This window comes from Cucumis melo, chromosome 3 (assembly GCF_025177605.1).
Source record: "Cucumis melo cultivar AY chromosome 3, USDA_Cmelo_AY_1.0, whole genome shotgun sequence".
Classification (NCBI taxonomy): Eukaryota; Viridiplantae; Streptophyta; class Magnoliopsida; order Cucurbitales; family Cucurbitaceae; genus Cucumis; species Cucumis melo.
Genome location: NC_066859.1, coordinates 223339 through 242071, shown reverse-complemented (window position 1 = coordinate 242071; position 18733 = coordinate 223339). Strand labels below are relative to the sequence as shown.

Below are 18733 nucleotides of genomic sequence, written 5' to 3'. Positions count from 1 at the left end.
ATATTGTTGAAGTAAATGGTGGTGCCATCGATGAGGCTAATCAGGTTAGCTTTATCTTAGAGTCTCTTCCGAAGAGCTTCATACCATTTCAAACAAATGCGTCCCTGAACAAGATAGAGTTCAATTTGACAACCCTTATAAATGAGCTCCAATGTTTCCAAAATCTTACCAAGAATAAAGGAAAAGAAGTAGAAGCAAATGTTGCTACTACAAAAAGAAAATTCTTAAGAGGATCGTCCTCTAAATCTAAAGCTGGACCCTTAAAATATAATTGAAAGATAGAAAAAAGGGAAAGAGGAAGACTCCCAAACAGAACAAGGGTAAGAAGAATGCAGAAAAAGGTAAGTGTTACCATAGTGGTGAAAATGGGCATTGGTTAAGAAACTGTCCAAAATTACCTTGCTCAGAAAAAGGTAGAGAAAGAAGCACAAGGTAAATATGATTTACTTGTTCTTGAAACATGTTTAGTGGAAAATGAATATTCTATATGGATATTAGATTCAGGAGCCACTAATCATATTTCTTTCTCATTTCAGGAAAATAGTTCTTGGAAAATACTTTCTGAGGGCGAGATGACTCTCAAAGTTGGAACTGGAGAAATGGACTCAGCTAAAGCAGTGGGAGACTTGAAGTTGTTTTTTAATGATAGATATATCATGCTCAAGATAGTCTTGTATGCTCCTCAAATGAAGCGAAATTTAATATCTATCTCTTGTATGTTAGAACATATGTACAAAATATCTTTTGAAATTAATGAAGCGTTCATTTTTCAAAAAGGTATTCATGTTTGTTCTGCTATATTTGAAAACAACTTATATAAGTTAAGACCAACACGAGCAAATTTTGTCTTAAATACTGAAATGTTTAGAACAGCTGAAACTCAGAATAAAAGACAAAAATTTCTTCCAATGCCTTCTTATGGCACTTAAGACTTGGACACATAAATCTAAATAGGATTGGGAGATTGGTTAAGAGTGGACTTCTAAGTCTGTTAGAAGATAACTCCTTACCTCTATGTGATTCCTGTCTTGAAGGAAAAATGACCAAAAGATCTTTTACTGGAAAAGGTCTTAGAGCCAAAACATCCTTAGAGCTCATCCATTTGAACCTTTGTGGACCAATGAATGTCAAAGCTCGGGGAGGATATGAATATTTCATTAGTTTTGTTGATGATTATTCAAGGTATGGTCATGTTTACCTAATTTAGAACAAGTCTTATTTTTTTGAAAAGTTCAAAGAATATAAGACTGAAGTTGAAAATGAATAAGGTAAAACAATAAAAACACTTCGATCAAATCGAGGTGGAGAGTACATGGACTTGTGATTCCAAGACTATTTGATAGAACATGGAATCCAATCACAACTCTCTGCACCTTGTATGCCTCAGCAGAACGGTGTATCAGAAAGAAGAAACCAAACATTGTTAGACATGGTTCACTCTATGATGAGTTTTGCTCAGTTGCCAGATTCTTTTTGGGGATATGTTTTAGAAACACCTATCTATATTTTAAACAACGTTCACTCTAAAAGTGTTTCTGAAACACTTTATGAGCTATGGAAAGGACGTAAAGGTAGTTTACGTCACTTTAGGATTTGAGGATGTCCAACATACATGTTGGTGCAAAACCCTAAAAAATTGGAACGTCGTTCAAAATTATACCTATTTGTAGGATATCCAAAAGAATTAAGAGGTGGTTTGTTTTATGACCCTCAAGAAAATAAAGTATTTGTATCGACAAATGCTACGTTCTTAGAGGAAGACCACATAAGAAATCATCAAACTCATAGTAAACTAGTATTAGAAGAAATTTCCAAGAATACTACAGATAGACCTAGTTCATCCACTAAAGTAGTTGATAAAACTAGGAATATTGGTCAAACACTCTTTCTCAAGAGTTGGGAGAACCTCGACGTAGTGCGATGGTTGTACCACAGTCTGATCGCTATTTGGGTTTAAGTGAAGCTCAAATCGTCATACCTAATGATGGGATAGATGATCCATTGACCTATAAATAGGCGATGAACGATGTGGATTGTGACCAATGGATCAAAGCCATGGACCTCGAAATGGAATCTATGTATTCCAATTCTGTCTGGACTCTAGTAGATCAACCAAATCATAAAAAACCTATTGGTTGTAAATGGATCTACAAGAGAAAACGAGACCAAGCTAGTAAAGTACAGACTTTCAAAGCTCGACTAGTGGCAAAAGGTTATACACAAAAGGAGGGAGTGGATTATGAAGAAACTTTCTCTCCTGTTGCCATGCTAAAGTCAATTAGAATACTCTTATCTATCGCCACTTTTTATGATTATGAAATATGGCAGATGGATGTCAAGACAGCCTTTTTGAATGGAAATCTTGAGGAGAGTATCTATATAGTCCAACCAGAGGGGTTTATACAAAAGAGTCAAGAACAAAAAGTTTGTAAGCTTCAAAAATTCATATATGGATTAAAACAAGCATCTAGATCCCGAAATATAAGGTTCGATACTGCTATCGAATCTTATGATTTTGAACAAAATGTTGATGAACCTTGTGTTTACAAAAAGACCATCAATTCTACTGTAGCATTCTTAGTTCTATATGTAGATGACATTCTACTCATTGGGAATAATGTAGGTCATCTAACTGATATTAAGAAATGGCTAGCTATGCAATTCCAAATGAAAGATTTGGGAAATGCTCAATACGTTCTTGGTATCCAAATAGTTCGGAACCGAACGAACAAAACACTAGTCATGTCTCAAACATTTTATATAGACAAAATGTTGTCAAGATATAAGATGCAGAATCCCAAAAAGGGACTGTTGCCGTATAGATATAGAATTTATTTATCAAAAGAACAATGTCCAAAGACACCTCAAGAAGTTAAGGATATGAGTAACATTTCCTATGCTTCTGCTGTTGGAAGCGATGATGAAAATACTTGTATTGTTTTATAGGATGAATTAGTTGCAACACATAAAAATGAAGACATCTTGATTGACGCATTGGGTTCCAAGGAGCACGGTGGACGTGTAAGAGGCGTGGATGGTTTTGTCTCTCAATCACAATATTTCAACACAGTAAAAGGGATGGAGAAAATGATAACTCCACAAGTCGAAATATGTCATAAAGAAGAGGATGACTCGAGATGAAAAAGTGACAAGAAGAGAAGTAATCACTCGAGGTCATCCATTGGAAGTATTAATATAGATCTTGATGCCGATGAGGACACACCTAGCAACAAAGGAGTTGACGTAATTGACTTTGTTGTCACTTTTAGTTTTTTAACGATATAGGATCAATTGTTCTTAACTATGCTTTTAATATTTGTAAAGGGAACACCATGCCAATTTTCTATAGGATCCATTAATAATATTGTTGCAGTAGCCACGATAGTTGAGGATAACATTGAATGTCCTAATGTTAAAATTCTAGTAGACGTGGTTACGTGATTCTGTAGGGTGTGGGTACTACGTGCAAAAGTACATACATGAGATAGTGCATAATTCTAGTACTTCTATTACTAGCCTTGTAAGTTTCTACTTTAACTTTTTACATATTACAATTTATGATCTAAACTCATACTTTCCATATCTTTCTCTTTGTGTGTAGTTCAATACCAAAAATGCATATAGGCAAGAGGAGATTGACGAGATTCGAACTGAATGAGAAACTTTTGTTAGCAGATTTGTGTAAGCTTTTAAATGTATTTTTTGGTCGAGTTAAGTTAGTAGTTGATTTTTGTAGTTAAGTTAGTAGTTGGTCGAGTTAAGTTTTTGTAGGGACGGGCAGTCCTATAGTTTTTTGAAGGACAGATGGTCCCGTACTAATTGTTGTTTGTTAGATAGTTTGTACGTATAGTTAGTGAAGGAACTTTCTATTGTACATATACATTGGTTATTAATCACGATCTTATATATTATCTTTATATTTTTTAGTTTTCACTTACAGTTTTTGGTTGTTTATTTAAATATGTGATTATATATAGGAGTTGGATGATTTTATTTGTTGTAGTACTATATAGAATGGTGGAAAGGTGTGCTGATATTTTAGTTGTTGGATGATCGTATTTGCTGTAGTACTATATGGAAGTGTGGAAAAGTGTGCTGGTATTTTATTGTTGTATCTTATGCATTGTAGGTGTTTATTATTGGTTTGCCATGGAGGGCAGGATGTGTTGTTTGATATGTGTGATTATATATATAAGTGGATATATTGGAGGATTTGGAGTAGTTTGACTTATAGTGTTGAATATAGTTGTGTTTATTGATATGTGATTCTATGTAGGTGTTGGATGATGTGTATTTGTTGTAGTTCTATATGGAAGTGTATGCTAGAATTTTAGGTATTGTTGTCTGCATTGCAGGTGAACTAGTTATAAGGCATTGAGTAGTAGGCATTATAGCCAGCGTGCAAGCCATTTTTTTATTTTTTACAATATACGATGACGAACACTTTTAGACGTAATTCGAGTCAAATAATGCCGATTTGCCGTCATAAAGACTATTGTAAATACGACATTAAATGTGTCCTTAATGTCGTTTTAAACATCGTTAATGTCAGTTTCAAAACGACATTAAAGATAGCTTTAATGTCGGTTAAAAAAAATTAAAGACATCTTTAATGTCGGTGAAAAAACGACATTAAAGATGTATCATAAGCGACATTAAAGAAATATTTAATGTCGATTATCCACCAACATTAAAGATGAACCAACATTAAAAGCCTTCAACAACACCTTCAAAGATGTCGATTTATAACCGACATTAAAGGCCTTTAATAACGCTCGCAAAGATGTCGATTATCAACCGACATTAAAGGCCAGATTTCTTGTAGTGATAGTTTATTCAATGGAGTAAGTTTAGAGTTTGAGAAGAGGAATATACGACTAATCAAACATATTTATGTTTTAACTCTTTAACGATGGGCAATGGTTGGATGAAACTTAGAAATAAGTTCTCGGTTGAGTATAGAGAGGGAGTGGCTCAATTTTTAAAGGTTGTTAAGTTTCAAGTCAATGATTACGGACGAATAAGGTGTCCATGCAAGGGATGTATGAATTCAAATTGAGACTCATTAGAGGGTGTGGAGCGACATCTATTTACTATTGGAATATCTCCCTCCTACACAAAATGAATGTATCATGGAGAGCCAGTGAACTTGCATAAAGGTATAAAAAGCTTTGATGAAAGAACTAGTAGTAACCCTTTTAATGAAAAAACTAATAGTAACCAATTTCATGAATAAGATAAAATGTTTGGTATGATAAATGATTTACAAGCTTCGATTGAGCACGTAAAGGAAAAGAAAGAAGGTTAGGAGAATGAGATGTCATTTAATATTGGGGTAGATATAGAACAAGAGATAACAAGCATATTTCAAGGCTTATTGAATGAAACATGTAGTGGGCTATACCCTGATTGTTTAGAATTTTTCTCCTTGAATTTTTTGGTTAAGTTGATGCATGTCAAAGTTCTCAACAATTGGAGTAACAAGTCCTTCGACATGTTATTAGAACTATTAAGAGCAGCATTTTCAATGTGTAGTACTACTATCCCTAGTTCATTTTACGATACCAAACGAAAACAACGTGATTTGGGCGTGCGATACGAGACTATTCATCCATGTAACGACTGTGTATTGTATTGGAAGAAGTTTAGCGATTTGTAACATTGTCATACTTGTGGTGAGTCTCAGTACAATGTTAGTCCTAATAGAAGGAAAAAATTCCACATAAAGTATTGGACCACTTTCCATTGATACTAAGATTACAACGCTTGTTTGTATTGCAAGAAGGATCCGCTGACATGAGATGGCATAAGTATAAATGTGTTGAAAGAGAGGATGTGTTGAGACATCCAACTGATGCAGAGGGATGAAAGCATTTTGATTTTGAATTTTCTGATTTTGTTTTTGTTGTTGCACTTCGGTTTTCTAATACACGATAAGTTCAGATTTAGTAACAGTTAAAGCAAAGACAGAACAACAATGACAGGATGGATTGATTCAGGAACTAAAAGCTGCAAAAAAGAAAAATATTAGTATATGGCCGAGTCGCGGAACATGCTCTTTTTAAGACGTTTTGCGGCTCTGCTCTGAATTGTGGAAACAGATTATTGCCCTGTTGTCCCCAGGATAAAACAAATTATAGAAGAGGAAGACATAGGAGAAGAATGAAGAATGAATTTGTTGTATCTTGAGATGTACACGGAAGGATGTATATATAGTGTGGGGAGGATTGTCCAACGTTCAAATTCATTAAGGAAACGTTAAGAATTTAATTATGAACGGACACAAGTTAATTATAACAATAGTGTCGCCCGATTTCGTCCACCTTACCGCTCCATTCTCCGTCGCGTGCAATCGCCCAAGGTACTGTGTCTTCGTTCTTTGTCAACCACAAGCCTCCTCCATCGAGCCCCGCCTAGTTCGCGCTGAAAACATAACTGACCCATTTCAGCTTTGTCCATACTAAATTGAGCTGAACCTCTTCCGTTTGAGTCCTCTGAGCCAACCTTCTCTTAGTCGCATGAGCCAACTATCCTCTCCAAGCCTTCATGAGCCATTTTAGCTAAGTCGAGCCACTGCCCCTCTTTTAAACCAGTTGATCCAACTTTGGGTGAGTTTTTGTTGGTTTTGATGTGGGTTTGGTATGCCCATCAAATATCAATTTTTGGTGCTCAGTAAATTAATTTTTGGAATTAAATCGGATTATTTTGCTTGAAGGTTATTGACGAATTTTCAAAGTAATTGGTGGAATTTTGGATTTTTAGTTAAACTCGAAGTAAGGGATTTGTACTAGCAGACCTTATATTGAAGTTGGAATGTAATGACTGGGAGGGTTTGACTGTTTTACGAAAATTATATTGATGACTCGTACTGTTGGCTGATCTGTGATATACATTAGCGTGTCTATTTTGACTGCTTGTGTGTAAAGAAAGAGCAATTGATAGTTTTAATTGTGCTTTGATGTGACTGTCTTGGACTGTTTAGAATGGATTAAAGGAAAATTGATCGCTTTATCTATGGGGTAGTGTATCTTGTAGGCACAGTGTTCTACAGGATCACTACATGTTGTGCATCCTTCGGGATCACTAAATTGATATGTGTACCATTCAGGGTCACTAGACTGATATGTGCATCCTTCGGGATCATTAGACTGAGATGAGCATCTTTCGGGATCACTAGACTGATATGTGCATCATTCAGGGTCACTAGACTGATTATGTGCATCCTACGGAATCACAGGTTAACAGTTTTTATCTCTAACAGGACCAGTAACGAGTAGTATACTCACCCTTCTATGTTTAACTTTTTTAGGCAAAGGTAACACGATACCAAACCAGCTAGGGACAAGAAGAACTCACGAATGCCATATGTGATTATCTTTTAAAACGCTTCCGCTTACCATCTTATTGTTTTCTTCTTTTGAATTCTGTCAATTGAAATGAATTTATTGTATAGAATGACTGTTTATTTCAAGGTGACTTAAACACATAAATATTTTGAACTTTTATTTTATTTGAAATATGGCCCGAATTAAACTTTTTTTGTGTGTTTATTTTTTAAACAATTTTTATAAGGATTAGTCTTTGGATTTAACTAATTACCTCAGTTTAGTTTGAAAAGTTGTCGTTACAATTTTTAGAACTTTATAGTTTATATCCAAAACCGAGTATTAAGAGCATTTTTGTTCCATTCTTTAATATTTAAGGACATTTTTTGAAAAAAGTGAAATGTTTTTTTTTACTTTTTTTAAATTTAGCCGGTCAAAGACCTGTTAGGATTGAATGGCAAGATAAGAAGGTAGACTTCTTATCTCATGGATGACGCACCGAAACTTGGGTTGATTCTAAACAACGCAAAACAAATCATCTTTTTTGTACTCTATATATTAATAATTAATGTCCACAACAATGAATGAACCAATCCGGTAGCAAGCAAGCCAAGGTGGGTCAGAATCTAGTAAAGGCAAACTTTATGAGAGTAGTTATATGATTTAAAAAATTAATAATTAAATAAGGGGAAGTTTGATGTATTTTTGTGACAAAAATCAAGCCGTTCAACCTTGGCGGGCGATTTCGAGGCGGCGGAATCTCAGCAATTCCATTATTCACGCATTCCCTCACGTCATTGGTTAATCAAACCTACATTTTTCAATAATTCAACTTTAAATCTTCTCCGTTGCTCAGTGGCCAGTGCGCTCTGGCCTCCGTCGGGGAGCAAATGTATAATTATGTCTATTTTGTTTCATTGTTGTCTGAAATTTATAAATACCCAAAGGAAGAGCAACACACAAAGAAAGGAGCAAAGTTAAAGCAATAGAAATGGCTGACAACAACAATGGTGCGTCTGCTCAAACCCCTACCATTCCTGATCTCCTCACTCCTTACAAGATGGGGAAGTTCAATCTTTCTCACAGGTACTTCGCAATTCGCATCTTTAAAAGTTTAAATCATCATCTAATTTACCATTTACGATTTGGAAGTCAGATTGTGGGTCCTAATTTACCATATTCACCATCTTCAATCTATAATTATTCTTCAGAATCGTACTGGCTCCATTGACAAGGCAGAGATCTTACAACAATGTTCCTCAGCAACATGCCATCTTGTATTACTCCCAGAGGGCTACCAAAGGGGGTTTCTTAATAGCTGAGGCCACCGGAGTTTCTGACACTGCTCAAGGGTAATAACCTTTGAAAAACTTCTTTTCCTTTTCTTTCTCCCAACTCTCAAAAGAAAAATACTTACGCATTCACCGAGTTGCACTATTCAAATAAAAAACGGTCATGTAGCAGTTTTTCTTTTTAGGAAATAAAAGGGGAGTATGGAGTTTGGTGGAGTCTCAAGAAACCTCTTCAGCCCAACTGCCAAAGAACCACTTTATTTTGGGTTGACTTCCGTGCTTAGGAACTAATCTGTTTCTGTCTTCTTCCGTGCAAGGTATCCTGATACACCTGGGATATGGACAAAGGAGCAAGTTGAAGCTTGGAAACCAATTGTGGATGCTGTTCATCGCAAAGGTGGAACATTCTTTTGTCAGATATGGCATGTAGGGAGGGTTTCAAATTCAGGTGCCTTTCCCTTTTGATCATTAAAGACTAGCCAATACAGAACTAGACTTCTTACTTCAACTTGGTCAAAATATCAGCTTTAACTCCATTCATTTACATTGCCGACCTAGAATTTAATTAAATTGGCTCAATCATTATATTCTCGAACATTTCACTTGGAACAACTGATTCAAGTAGAAAACTATAAATCCTTTTATGCATTTTCTCCCTGTTTTTGGTGGTGCCTACCATAGTGAACTCAATTAATCTCATTTACTCCAATTTCTTGTTTATTCTAAGAAATAAGTGTCCATTCTGATTGTGTGGGTATTTTCTGACGCATATAGGTTTTCAACCAAATGGACAAGCCCCAATCTCATCATCAGACAAGCCATTGTTCCCGCAAGTTAGATCCAACGGAATTGATGTTGCACAGTTTACCCCTCCGATACGTTTAAGGACAGATGAAATCCCTCAAATTGTCAATGATTTTAGGCTTGCGGCTAGAAATGCCATTGAAGCTGGTAAGTCCTACTTTTAGAAAACTAACAGCAGTCCTGCCGTGTTTGGATTTCAAGCTTCTTTCTTGATTACTGATTAATACTAAAAACCACCGAGAAGCACAGAAGAGATAGCGGTACTGTTCTTGATATTGACTCTAGAGTTCTTTCACGTGGAAGACAGACTATTGATATGCATGCCATGGCATACAAAAGTTTTACGTTATATGTTCAGGATATAAGAATCTTGATGGGCCATCGATTCAGAATTCTTCTGAAAAGTTGTTAACATGCTAAGATAATTCGGGATTTCTTTTGGGGTGGAGAATACTTTAATTTTTTTTTCATCTTTTTTACTTAGACGAGTTCTAAATGCCCGAGTTGGTTATCCATGATTGTTCATGTTTTTAATTTTATGTTCACTTTCTTGGTTTTGTTCATTTTTGTGTGAAGAACCCCAATTGGGCCTTCACTTTTTTTTTTTTTGCTCAGTTGCTTGGTTTTGTTCATTAATGGTTTATTTGCGCAAAGGCACTGATATTGCAGTTGAATGAATGAATATATATAGGTTTTGATGGAGTTGAAATCCATGGAGCTCATGGCTACCTTATTGAACAGTTTATGAAGGATCAAGTGAATGACCGAACAGACCAATATGGAGGGTCTCTTGAAAACCGTTGTAGATTTGCTTTAGAGGTAGTTGAAGCTGTTGTAAATGAGATAGGTGGAGACAGAGTGGGGATAAGACTATCGCCGTTTGCGGATTTCATGGAGGCTGGAGATTCGAATCCAAAAGCTTTGGGAGTTTACATGGCGGAAAGTTTGAACAAATATGGAATTCTGTACTGCCACATGGTGGAGCCGCGGATGAGAAATGTTTTGGAGAAAGTACAGTGTCCTCACAGCCTGCTACCAATGAGAAAGGCTTTCAATGGTACATTTATAGCTGCTGGGGGGTATGATAAGGAAGATGGAAACAAAACCATTGCTGAGAATCGAGCCGATCTTATTGCTTACGGACGTTGGTTCTTGGCAAATCCAGACTTGCCAAAGAGATTCGAGATGAATGCTCCTCTCAACCAGTACATTAGAGATACTTTTTACTTATCAGATCCGGTAGTTGGTTACACGGATTATCCTTTTCTGGAAGAGTAACAATTCTCATTTGGAGTTCTTCCATTTAACCTTTTGAATAAAGAGTTGGTCTCTATTTATTTTGATGATTATGTTTTCTTTTCATAGTATAACATAATGTGTGTGGATTATATAAAATCTCTTACTTCCTCTCATATTTGTTTTGTTCCACTAGGTTGAATGGTATAAGATATGCATGAAGTCAATGAGCATATAATTTAAACCATAAATTAAAGTGTAAATATGCCATTTAGGTCATACGTTTCTTGATGTAAATGTGGGTATTGTCGTTTACGCTGAGGGAGGGGACTATACTATGATAGGAAACAAAGTTTTTGTTGACAACGAGATCGATGTCATTTTTGGTCAATTGCTTTTAGCCAATCTGTCCATATTGGCCAATGACGTTTGAATGCAATGTACTTGATTTCCTACAAGCACGTTGCATAGACCAGATAAAAATTGTTTTATCAAGAAAACATTTTTTTGAACTCCTTTAATGAAAAATTATTTAAAATAAAATCGAAATTTTTTAAAGGAAATTTTTAAAAAATATAACAAATAAATATTTATAAAACAATTTCGAAAAGGAAAAAAAATGTCATTTGGTGATTAATTGGGTAGCCAAATATTTGATTTTATTGTACATATTTAATGTACAATTGTTTGGATGTAATTAAACAGATTTGAGTATCCAATTTTTTTCACCATCTTTTATATTTGGAACAATCCTTGAACAACTAAAAAAGAAAAGAAAAACTAAGAAGAAAAGGAATGGAAATAAAGGTCAAAACTTTTTTGATTGTGTTGCAGTAGTTGTAAACATTTTAGTGTTTTATTATATTTATGAAAGATTTTTATTTGAATATTTTGAATGGTTGTTAATTTCAATTTTTTTAAAAAAGCTAAATATTTAAAAAAACTAGACACATATTTATACTAATAACCAACTCTATTGATCTTGAGTGAGCAACTTTTTAAGGTAGCTCTATCTTGTAATTATGTTTTGAATGAAGCTCATTTGTAATCTTAACCAGTGTACTTTTGCTCCATCACTTGAACTAGTCAATTAGGGTTGGCAAAAATCTTTGTCCGATTGGGTCCTCATGCATAACTGCACTGATTAGGACGGAGAATTCCCTTTGTTGACCGAGGATGGGGCATAAAACATAGATACAAAACATATATTGAACTGGGAACAAGGTGGGTAATCCCGCCTCCACCTTTAACCCCAATTCCACCCCCAAATACTTTTTATATATATAATATTTCTACCTATTTGCATGTTTAAGATTGAGATATTTTCAAAAATAGCAAAACAATTAAAAATATTTATAAATATAACAAAATTTTACTTTCCATATGTGATAAATTTGGATAGACTATTGGTGTCTAGCAGGTAACTAATAGATGTTCCTACAAGCACCATACCAATTATTTGTGCTAGTTGCGAAAGTTGGTGGTCGGATCGTAAGTGATGTTTGTTGGTCAAAGTTTGGTCGTTAGGGTCTACAAGCACCAATTGTTGGAATGGGCCACTGGACCGTATATTTGTGCCAGTTGCCAAAAGTTGGTGGTCGTAAGTGATGATTGTTGTCATCGAGGTAGACAAGTGGAGTCATTAAGAACTATTCAAGAGATGAAAAGAAGGATAAGTTGTCGAAAATGATATGTTTAATGTTTCACCTTACAAAACTAAAACCCTTTTAGAGAGATGAAAAGAATGATAAGTTATCGAAAATGACATGTTTAATGTTTCACCTTACAAAACTATAACCCTTTTAGAAAACTGTTCAAATAGTTTTTTTTTTCTTTTGTTATTGTGTCAATTTCGGTCAACCACCAAAATTAGTTAAAAGTTTTACTTTTTTAACTTATTGACTATTTTGGATCTTCTCGATACATCTCGCCATGTTACACATCAAGATTTGCTCATTTTTCCAAATGTTACATAATATTTCTAGGTGTTGCAAAAGTTAAGAAATCATACTACCAAATATTACCCAATTTGGAGAATTTTGAAAAGATTATTGCTAAAGTATTTAGATTGTTAGCGAATCAATTTAGAAATTTGTGTATATATAATATGGAGATAAATTTTGCAAGATTTTATATAAGATTTGAGAAAATTTGCAAGAGGAAATTCAGGAAGAGGTAACAATTGGTAAAAGAGTTAGATAGATTCAGATTGGAATATATTGTTTTTTATGGTATTCACAAATGAATTATCATCGAGACCAAGAGCGAGATCGAGAAGAGGTAACACTGAAATTCAATATATATTTAAGCTTTTCAAGTGGAATCTCGAGCATGATTAACACCAAATCTCACCCAATTTTCACAAAATCTGATAATTCTCAAATTTTAAAAATGGGAGTGCAACTCTCTTGAATCAATTTCGAAAAATCTATTTTGTTAATTAAAAAACACATTCGAAATTAAGCATATATAATTAAGAAATTTTGAGAAATAGCACATTTTTTGTTTTATATTTCAAAAGTAGCATGGTTTTAAAAAACTCGTAATTTTGTTTGTCTTGATCAATCTCACCCGAAATCGACCCCAAGATTCTTCCTAAATTTTAGAAAACCCTTTAAAGGAAACTTCTCGATCTCCCTCAGCTGAGTGTGTCACCAAGATAGTGTGTTTTTTTATTAAAAATTTAAAAATAAAGGGATATCAAATAACTAAAATACCTCTGAAGAACCCCAACCGGATATTCTCACAAAACCCTAAACCCTAAACATTTTTTTCATTTTGTCCAGGAACTAAGCGAGAACACCCCAACCGTTAAAATAATTTCTTGCTTACAAACTTTTGTTTCTTGAGAGTATCAGCAAAAATAACCTTAAGGAAATGGGAATTGTTTGACGCTTTACAAGGTCGTTTGACGATGTCATTTTGTCTGCAACTAAAGGAAGCTATGAAGGGAAGCTCTTGTTCAAGAAATTCCACAATATTCTTCTTTCTGCTAAAAAAATTGAACTTTAATTTAAATTAATCTATAATATATTTGTGTTAGCTTTAATGAAGTTTTTATGGTGTCTCTATCAAACAAGTCAACAAATAACCTTTGTGATCCAATAGACCAACATTCAACACACAAAAAATCTTTCAAACCTTTTCATCCGATGAAACATAAATTAGTCTCCCTCCAAATAGGTAGTTGTCTTAAATTAATGATCGAGAAAGTCTATTATTGTTGAGTGAACATGAACAAGAAACTCCATTTTTTTTTCATTCCTCTTCTTATTTCTAAAGATTTGATTTACCTTAATTCATTAATTAATTCTCCCATCAATGAAGAAGGCATGTAAGTAATTGAGCTTTTTTAAAACGGAAACAAGTGGACCTGAAGATGACTACTTCCAATAAAAAATGAGTTGGTGGATTGAGCTATATTTTTTAAAACAGAAACAAGCGGTATTTTTTAATATATGGCTAAGCTATTTCCTAAAAATGACTAAAAAGTGTCTGGGTCTTAGTTTTTAATTTCCATTTTAACTTCTACTTTTATACTTTGAAACATTTGGAACAACCTTAACTCGAGATCATATTACATAATGTTTATGTTATTTAGTTTGGGGCAACTTTAGTCCAAAAAGAGTTAACCTCAACACTAAAAGTTGTACGAATTATAAGAGCAAAATCATTCACTTCTCAACTGAAAATGAGCAAAATATTTGAAGTTTAGTGTTTTCGGAGAATATGTAATGATCGGAATGTCAAGAGTATTTTGGTCATTTGATATATCTTTTTATTTTCAAAATTTTAATAAAAAACGCACTCTCAGTTACGCACTCGGTCGAAAGAGACTAAGAAATTTTTTTCAAATAGTTTTTTAAAATTTTGGAAGAATCTCATGGTCGATCTCGGCCAAGATTGACCGATAAAAACAAAATTACGAGTTTTCTAAGACCGTGTTACTTTTGAAATGTAAAACCAAAATGGTACTAATTTTGTGTATAACTGTAAGAACATAAGTTAAGGTAAATATTTAAAAAATTTCATACTAATTTGATACCGTGTTTAGTAACGATTTCTGATTTTGGAAAAATATAAGATTATGTATAATATTTGATAATATTACATAAACTCAGAAAATATCAGTTCGTAGTCTGACAAGATGTGCGAAAAAGACCCGATCGACAATATTTGAGAAAGCTAAAGGGTGTCATTCTCTTCACACAAAAACTAGCGTGCTATTTATCATTAAGTTCACTAGCTTACACAGTGTCGTTGGAAATATTATCAATTATCTAGTTTGTTTTCGGCAGTCTTATCTGGAAATGTGGATCGAATGGTCTTTCTTGGCTCCTCCTTCGACTGAATGGTTAATGTTGAAGTTGCTCGATTTAATTTTTTTCCCCTCAAATTATACTCTATTTAAACACTTTGCTCGTTTCTCTGGCCAAAATTACCTAGGCCTAAACTAGAGTGCTTTTATTTTTCCAAATTACTATTCTTGATGTTGTATAGTTGGATCTCATTATTTTATGTTATATTCCTCTGTCCCTCGTCGATAGTAGCTTACTCTTATATTTAATCTTGCTAAGGTTGTTATGGGGATGTCGAACTTGTTGAGATGGTGAGTGGTTTAGTTGATCCTTTGTTTGTAATTTGAATGTAATCTCGTTTTATTAATTAAATGAGGATGCTTGTTTTCATTTAAAAAAACAGAGGTAGAATATAAGAAGGTGTTTGGTAAATAATCTGAAAAAACAAAATTGAAAACAAAAGATTAAATGAAAATACAGTTGTATTTCTGGTACATAATTCAAAAATTGGATTTTAATTTAAAGAGTTGCATAGTTATTGTTACCCCCTAAATATTAGTTTGCAGTCTAAAGACTGTTATTAATTTATTTATGGACATGGTTTTCTGTTAAAAAGAACTATATAATTATTAATTTGCAATGTTTTATAATTTATGTGATAAATGGAAAAACATTGTTCATATGATTTGGAAGAAGTTTAAAAAATTGGGGCTGATTTATAATTAGAACTTAACTCTCACGTTTCGATAAAAAGGGCCAATATATCTGATGAAAAACATTGTTCAAATTAATTTATCTGATGATAGAAGGGCCAATATATGAAACTGTGTAAACTGAACTTGGTTCCAGACTCTAAAACTATAGGAACTAACTTATAACTTTATCCATCCATGAGATCAACTTTGGAATTCAACCTAGTTTATAGTACAATGCATAATACACATTTTAATTAAAAAAATGAATCGAGTTTATAATACGACATACTTTATTTATAAATATTTTTATATCATTATTTAATATAGATATGCATTTTAAAATTTAAAATTTAAAATTCAAATTTTTAGATAGAATTAAAATATAAAACTATTGTTTTCTGAAGGCCAAACACATATTCCCTCGATCAATAATTATAAAAGGCTAAATTATAACAATTGAACTTTTGTAATTTGGGTAGAAAATACTTTTTGGACTTTCAAAGGTTGAAGAAATCTCTTGACATTAGTTTTAAAAATTAAATTTTTTGTTTCGAAAATGTTTATGAATTATTAATTCTTTTATAAATACTTTTAGAAATGTCCTCTGTACACTCAATTTTTATACCACATTCCTCAATAATCAAAATAAAAACAAAAATTTTAAGTTAAAACATGTAATTCTACGAAATTACACCAAATTTAAAAACAATAATTTCTGAGTTAATCAAACAAAAAATGTATTTAATTATTAATACGTACTAAACTACTAACAAACATCTCCATTAAAATATTCAAGTCCAAAAATCTTTGGCCGTTTCAATTATTTTCTTTAATTCTTAGTAAAGTCGATATATCTTATTAAAATGTGCAATTTTATTTCTTTTTGGTATTTAAGAATAAAGGAAAGAGAAAAATGAAGAAAAACAAACAAGTAAGAATATTGAAGTCCTCGTGTTGTATAACAACAAATATATTTAGAAAAAAAATCTGTTTTAAGACTGTTTTTTTAACATTTAAAAAGTATAAGAATATTTTTAAAAGTTGAGTGTTAATAATTAAATGTATTTTTTTATATGATTAGTTAGTGTTTTAACATGTTTTAAGGATAAATTTATATTTTAGAATTTTGGGAGATTTTATGTTTAATTTAAAATTTTTGTTTTTATTTTAGGGTTCGTTTGGATCGAATGAAGAAAAAAATATTTTTAAAGAAACTAACTTTTATGAAATCTTTTTAAAATATAATAAAAAAACTATTTTGATTGAGTTTCAAACACTCTAATTATTTTCAAAATAATTTATTTTTTGAATTAAACACTTGAAGTTGTAATCCAAACTTAGTTGAATAGAAAATCAATGTAAATTTGGATGAATTGAAGTTTTTAAAATTTTTTAAGTTTGCGGATATTTGTGTTTGGAGCTAAAGTGGGGTGGACTACAATAGTCAACTCCTTGTGGGGCAATTTTTAGTTTTGATTGGGATTAGGATTAAGGGTTGGGAGTCCGCAACTAGGGGTGTTAAAAAAAAATCGGTTGCCCGACCTACTCGGATTACCCAACCCAAACCGTAAGGGTTAAGTTGGGTTAAATTTTATGTTGAGTTGGGTTGGATTAGAAAATTGAAATAAAGTTCGGACCAGTAGTCAGTTGTGCAAGTTACAGGTAGGGTTGACCAACCTAACCTGATTATTGGTATATATATAAATATACTTGGAATTTGAATATATAACATGTGTATATTTTTCACCTTGTAACTTGAACAACAATTTGTCTAAATAAATTGTGGAGACATACAAAAAGAATAAATAAAACCCAACTCGCTAACCCAATCCAGATTTTTTGGATTGGGTTGGGTTGACCATAACATATTGAAGCAATAGGGTTCATTTTTTGCTAACTATACCTTGAGTTGGTCCATAATTTTTCACCTGGCCCAACTCGGCTCACCCTATCATTAACAGCTCTTGGACACCACTTATGCTAATAGTCATTGTCCAATCTCTAACCACCACCTCTAGTGACTCCAATGGTGAAGTTCCCACAACCAACTTTGGCAAACGACATGTATAGTCAACTTTGAATTTTTTTTAAATAATGATATGTGTATGGTTTAGGCTAGTCTTTGATGATTGTCGTCGGTCAATATCCGACCACCACCTATGGCTACTCGTTGAAGAACTTCTAAAAACCAACTCCACATGACGATCACCAACCAAACTCCGATCATTACCAATCAATCTCCGTTGTTCGAACTCTAATCACCAATTCTAGTGACTTCACCAACAAATTTCAGACAACCATCGACAATCGTCGTCATCGGTCAATTTTGAAATTTTTTGTATACAACAAACAAACGAAACTTGTATATGCAAATATTTAACATTTTAAAACTCGCATTTGTATTTTATTTTACATAAAAACAAAATTTTAAAAAACATTTAGCTTTTAGTTTAATAATAATAATATTTTTTAAATACATTTTTTTCACAATTTTTGTCCGTTTTGAGTTTTCTTTTTCTCTAAATTATTATTATCTATTATCTTTTAAAAATTATTTATTTTTCTTTTTTATTTTAAATTAATGTTTAACTAATTTTAGGATATCCTACTTCTTTTTGTACGAATTCATATAATAAAATATATTTATTTGGGCTAATGCCCAGAAATCCATGATTTAGTTTAATAATACGATCCATTTGTTTACGTTGGTCGATAGGAATTATCCTTTAAGTTTAAAAATCACCTAACGGCTAAATAAAAATTAAAATTCAAAACTTTATTTTTTTAATTTTCAAATATTATTTGATAAAAAAATTATAAATTTCTAATAACTGAATTCAAGTTTAAAATATTAGTTTATTTCAAGTTGAAGTTAACAATATAGGATTAAAAATACATTTTTAAAAATTAGTTAAAGCTTTTATGAAAGTTTATTTTAAAATATAGTAAAATATAAATATCATGTACATGTAATATTAAATTTATTAAATAAACAATATAATTAGCAAAATTTAATAAAATCATATATCAATTTTTATGAAAAAGGTTATATTATGAAATTTTATAACCAGCGCATTCCACTT

General features: G+C 32.6%; 1 protein-coding gene across 1 annotated transcript; it reads left to right on the top strand.

Annotated features, from left to right (window-relative positions):
* The first annotated feature begins 7882 nt into the window (after nucleotides 1-7882).
* LOC103485373 (putative 12-oxophytodienoate reductase 11) lies at nucleotides 7883-10764 on the top strand. Its single transcript, XM_008442927.2, has 5 exons — nucleotides 7883-8411; nucleotides 8537-8677; nucleotides 8935-9065; nucleotides 9392-9568; nucleotides 10113-10764. The coding sequence occupies exons 1-5, from the start codon at nucleotides 8317-8319 to the stop codon at nucleotides 10697-10699; spliced, it is 1131 nt and encodes a 376-aa protein (XP_008441149.1). The 5' UTR covers nucleotides 7883-8316; the 3' UTR covers nucleotides 10700-10764.
* The last annotated feature ends 7969 nt before the right edge of the window (nucleotides 10765-18733 follow it).

What these genes read in the sequence shown, in the direction of transcription:
- LOC103485373 (XM_008442927.2), top strand. Translation starts at nt 8,317, where the DNA reads ATGGCTGACAACAACAATGGTGCGTCTGCTCAAACCCCTACCATTCCT. An exon ending in AGGGAGGGTTTCAAATTCAG is followed by an intron (nt 9,066 to 9,391) that starts GTGCCTTTCCCT and finishes TGACGCATATAG; the next exon opens with GTTTTCAACCAAATGGACAA. An exon ending in TAGAAATGCCATTGAAGCTG is followed by an intron (nt 9,569 to 10,112) that starts GTAAGTCCTACT and finishes GAATATATATAG; the next exon opens with GTTTTGATGGAGTTGAAATC.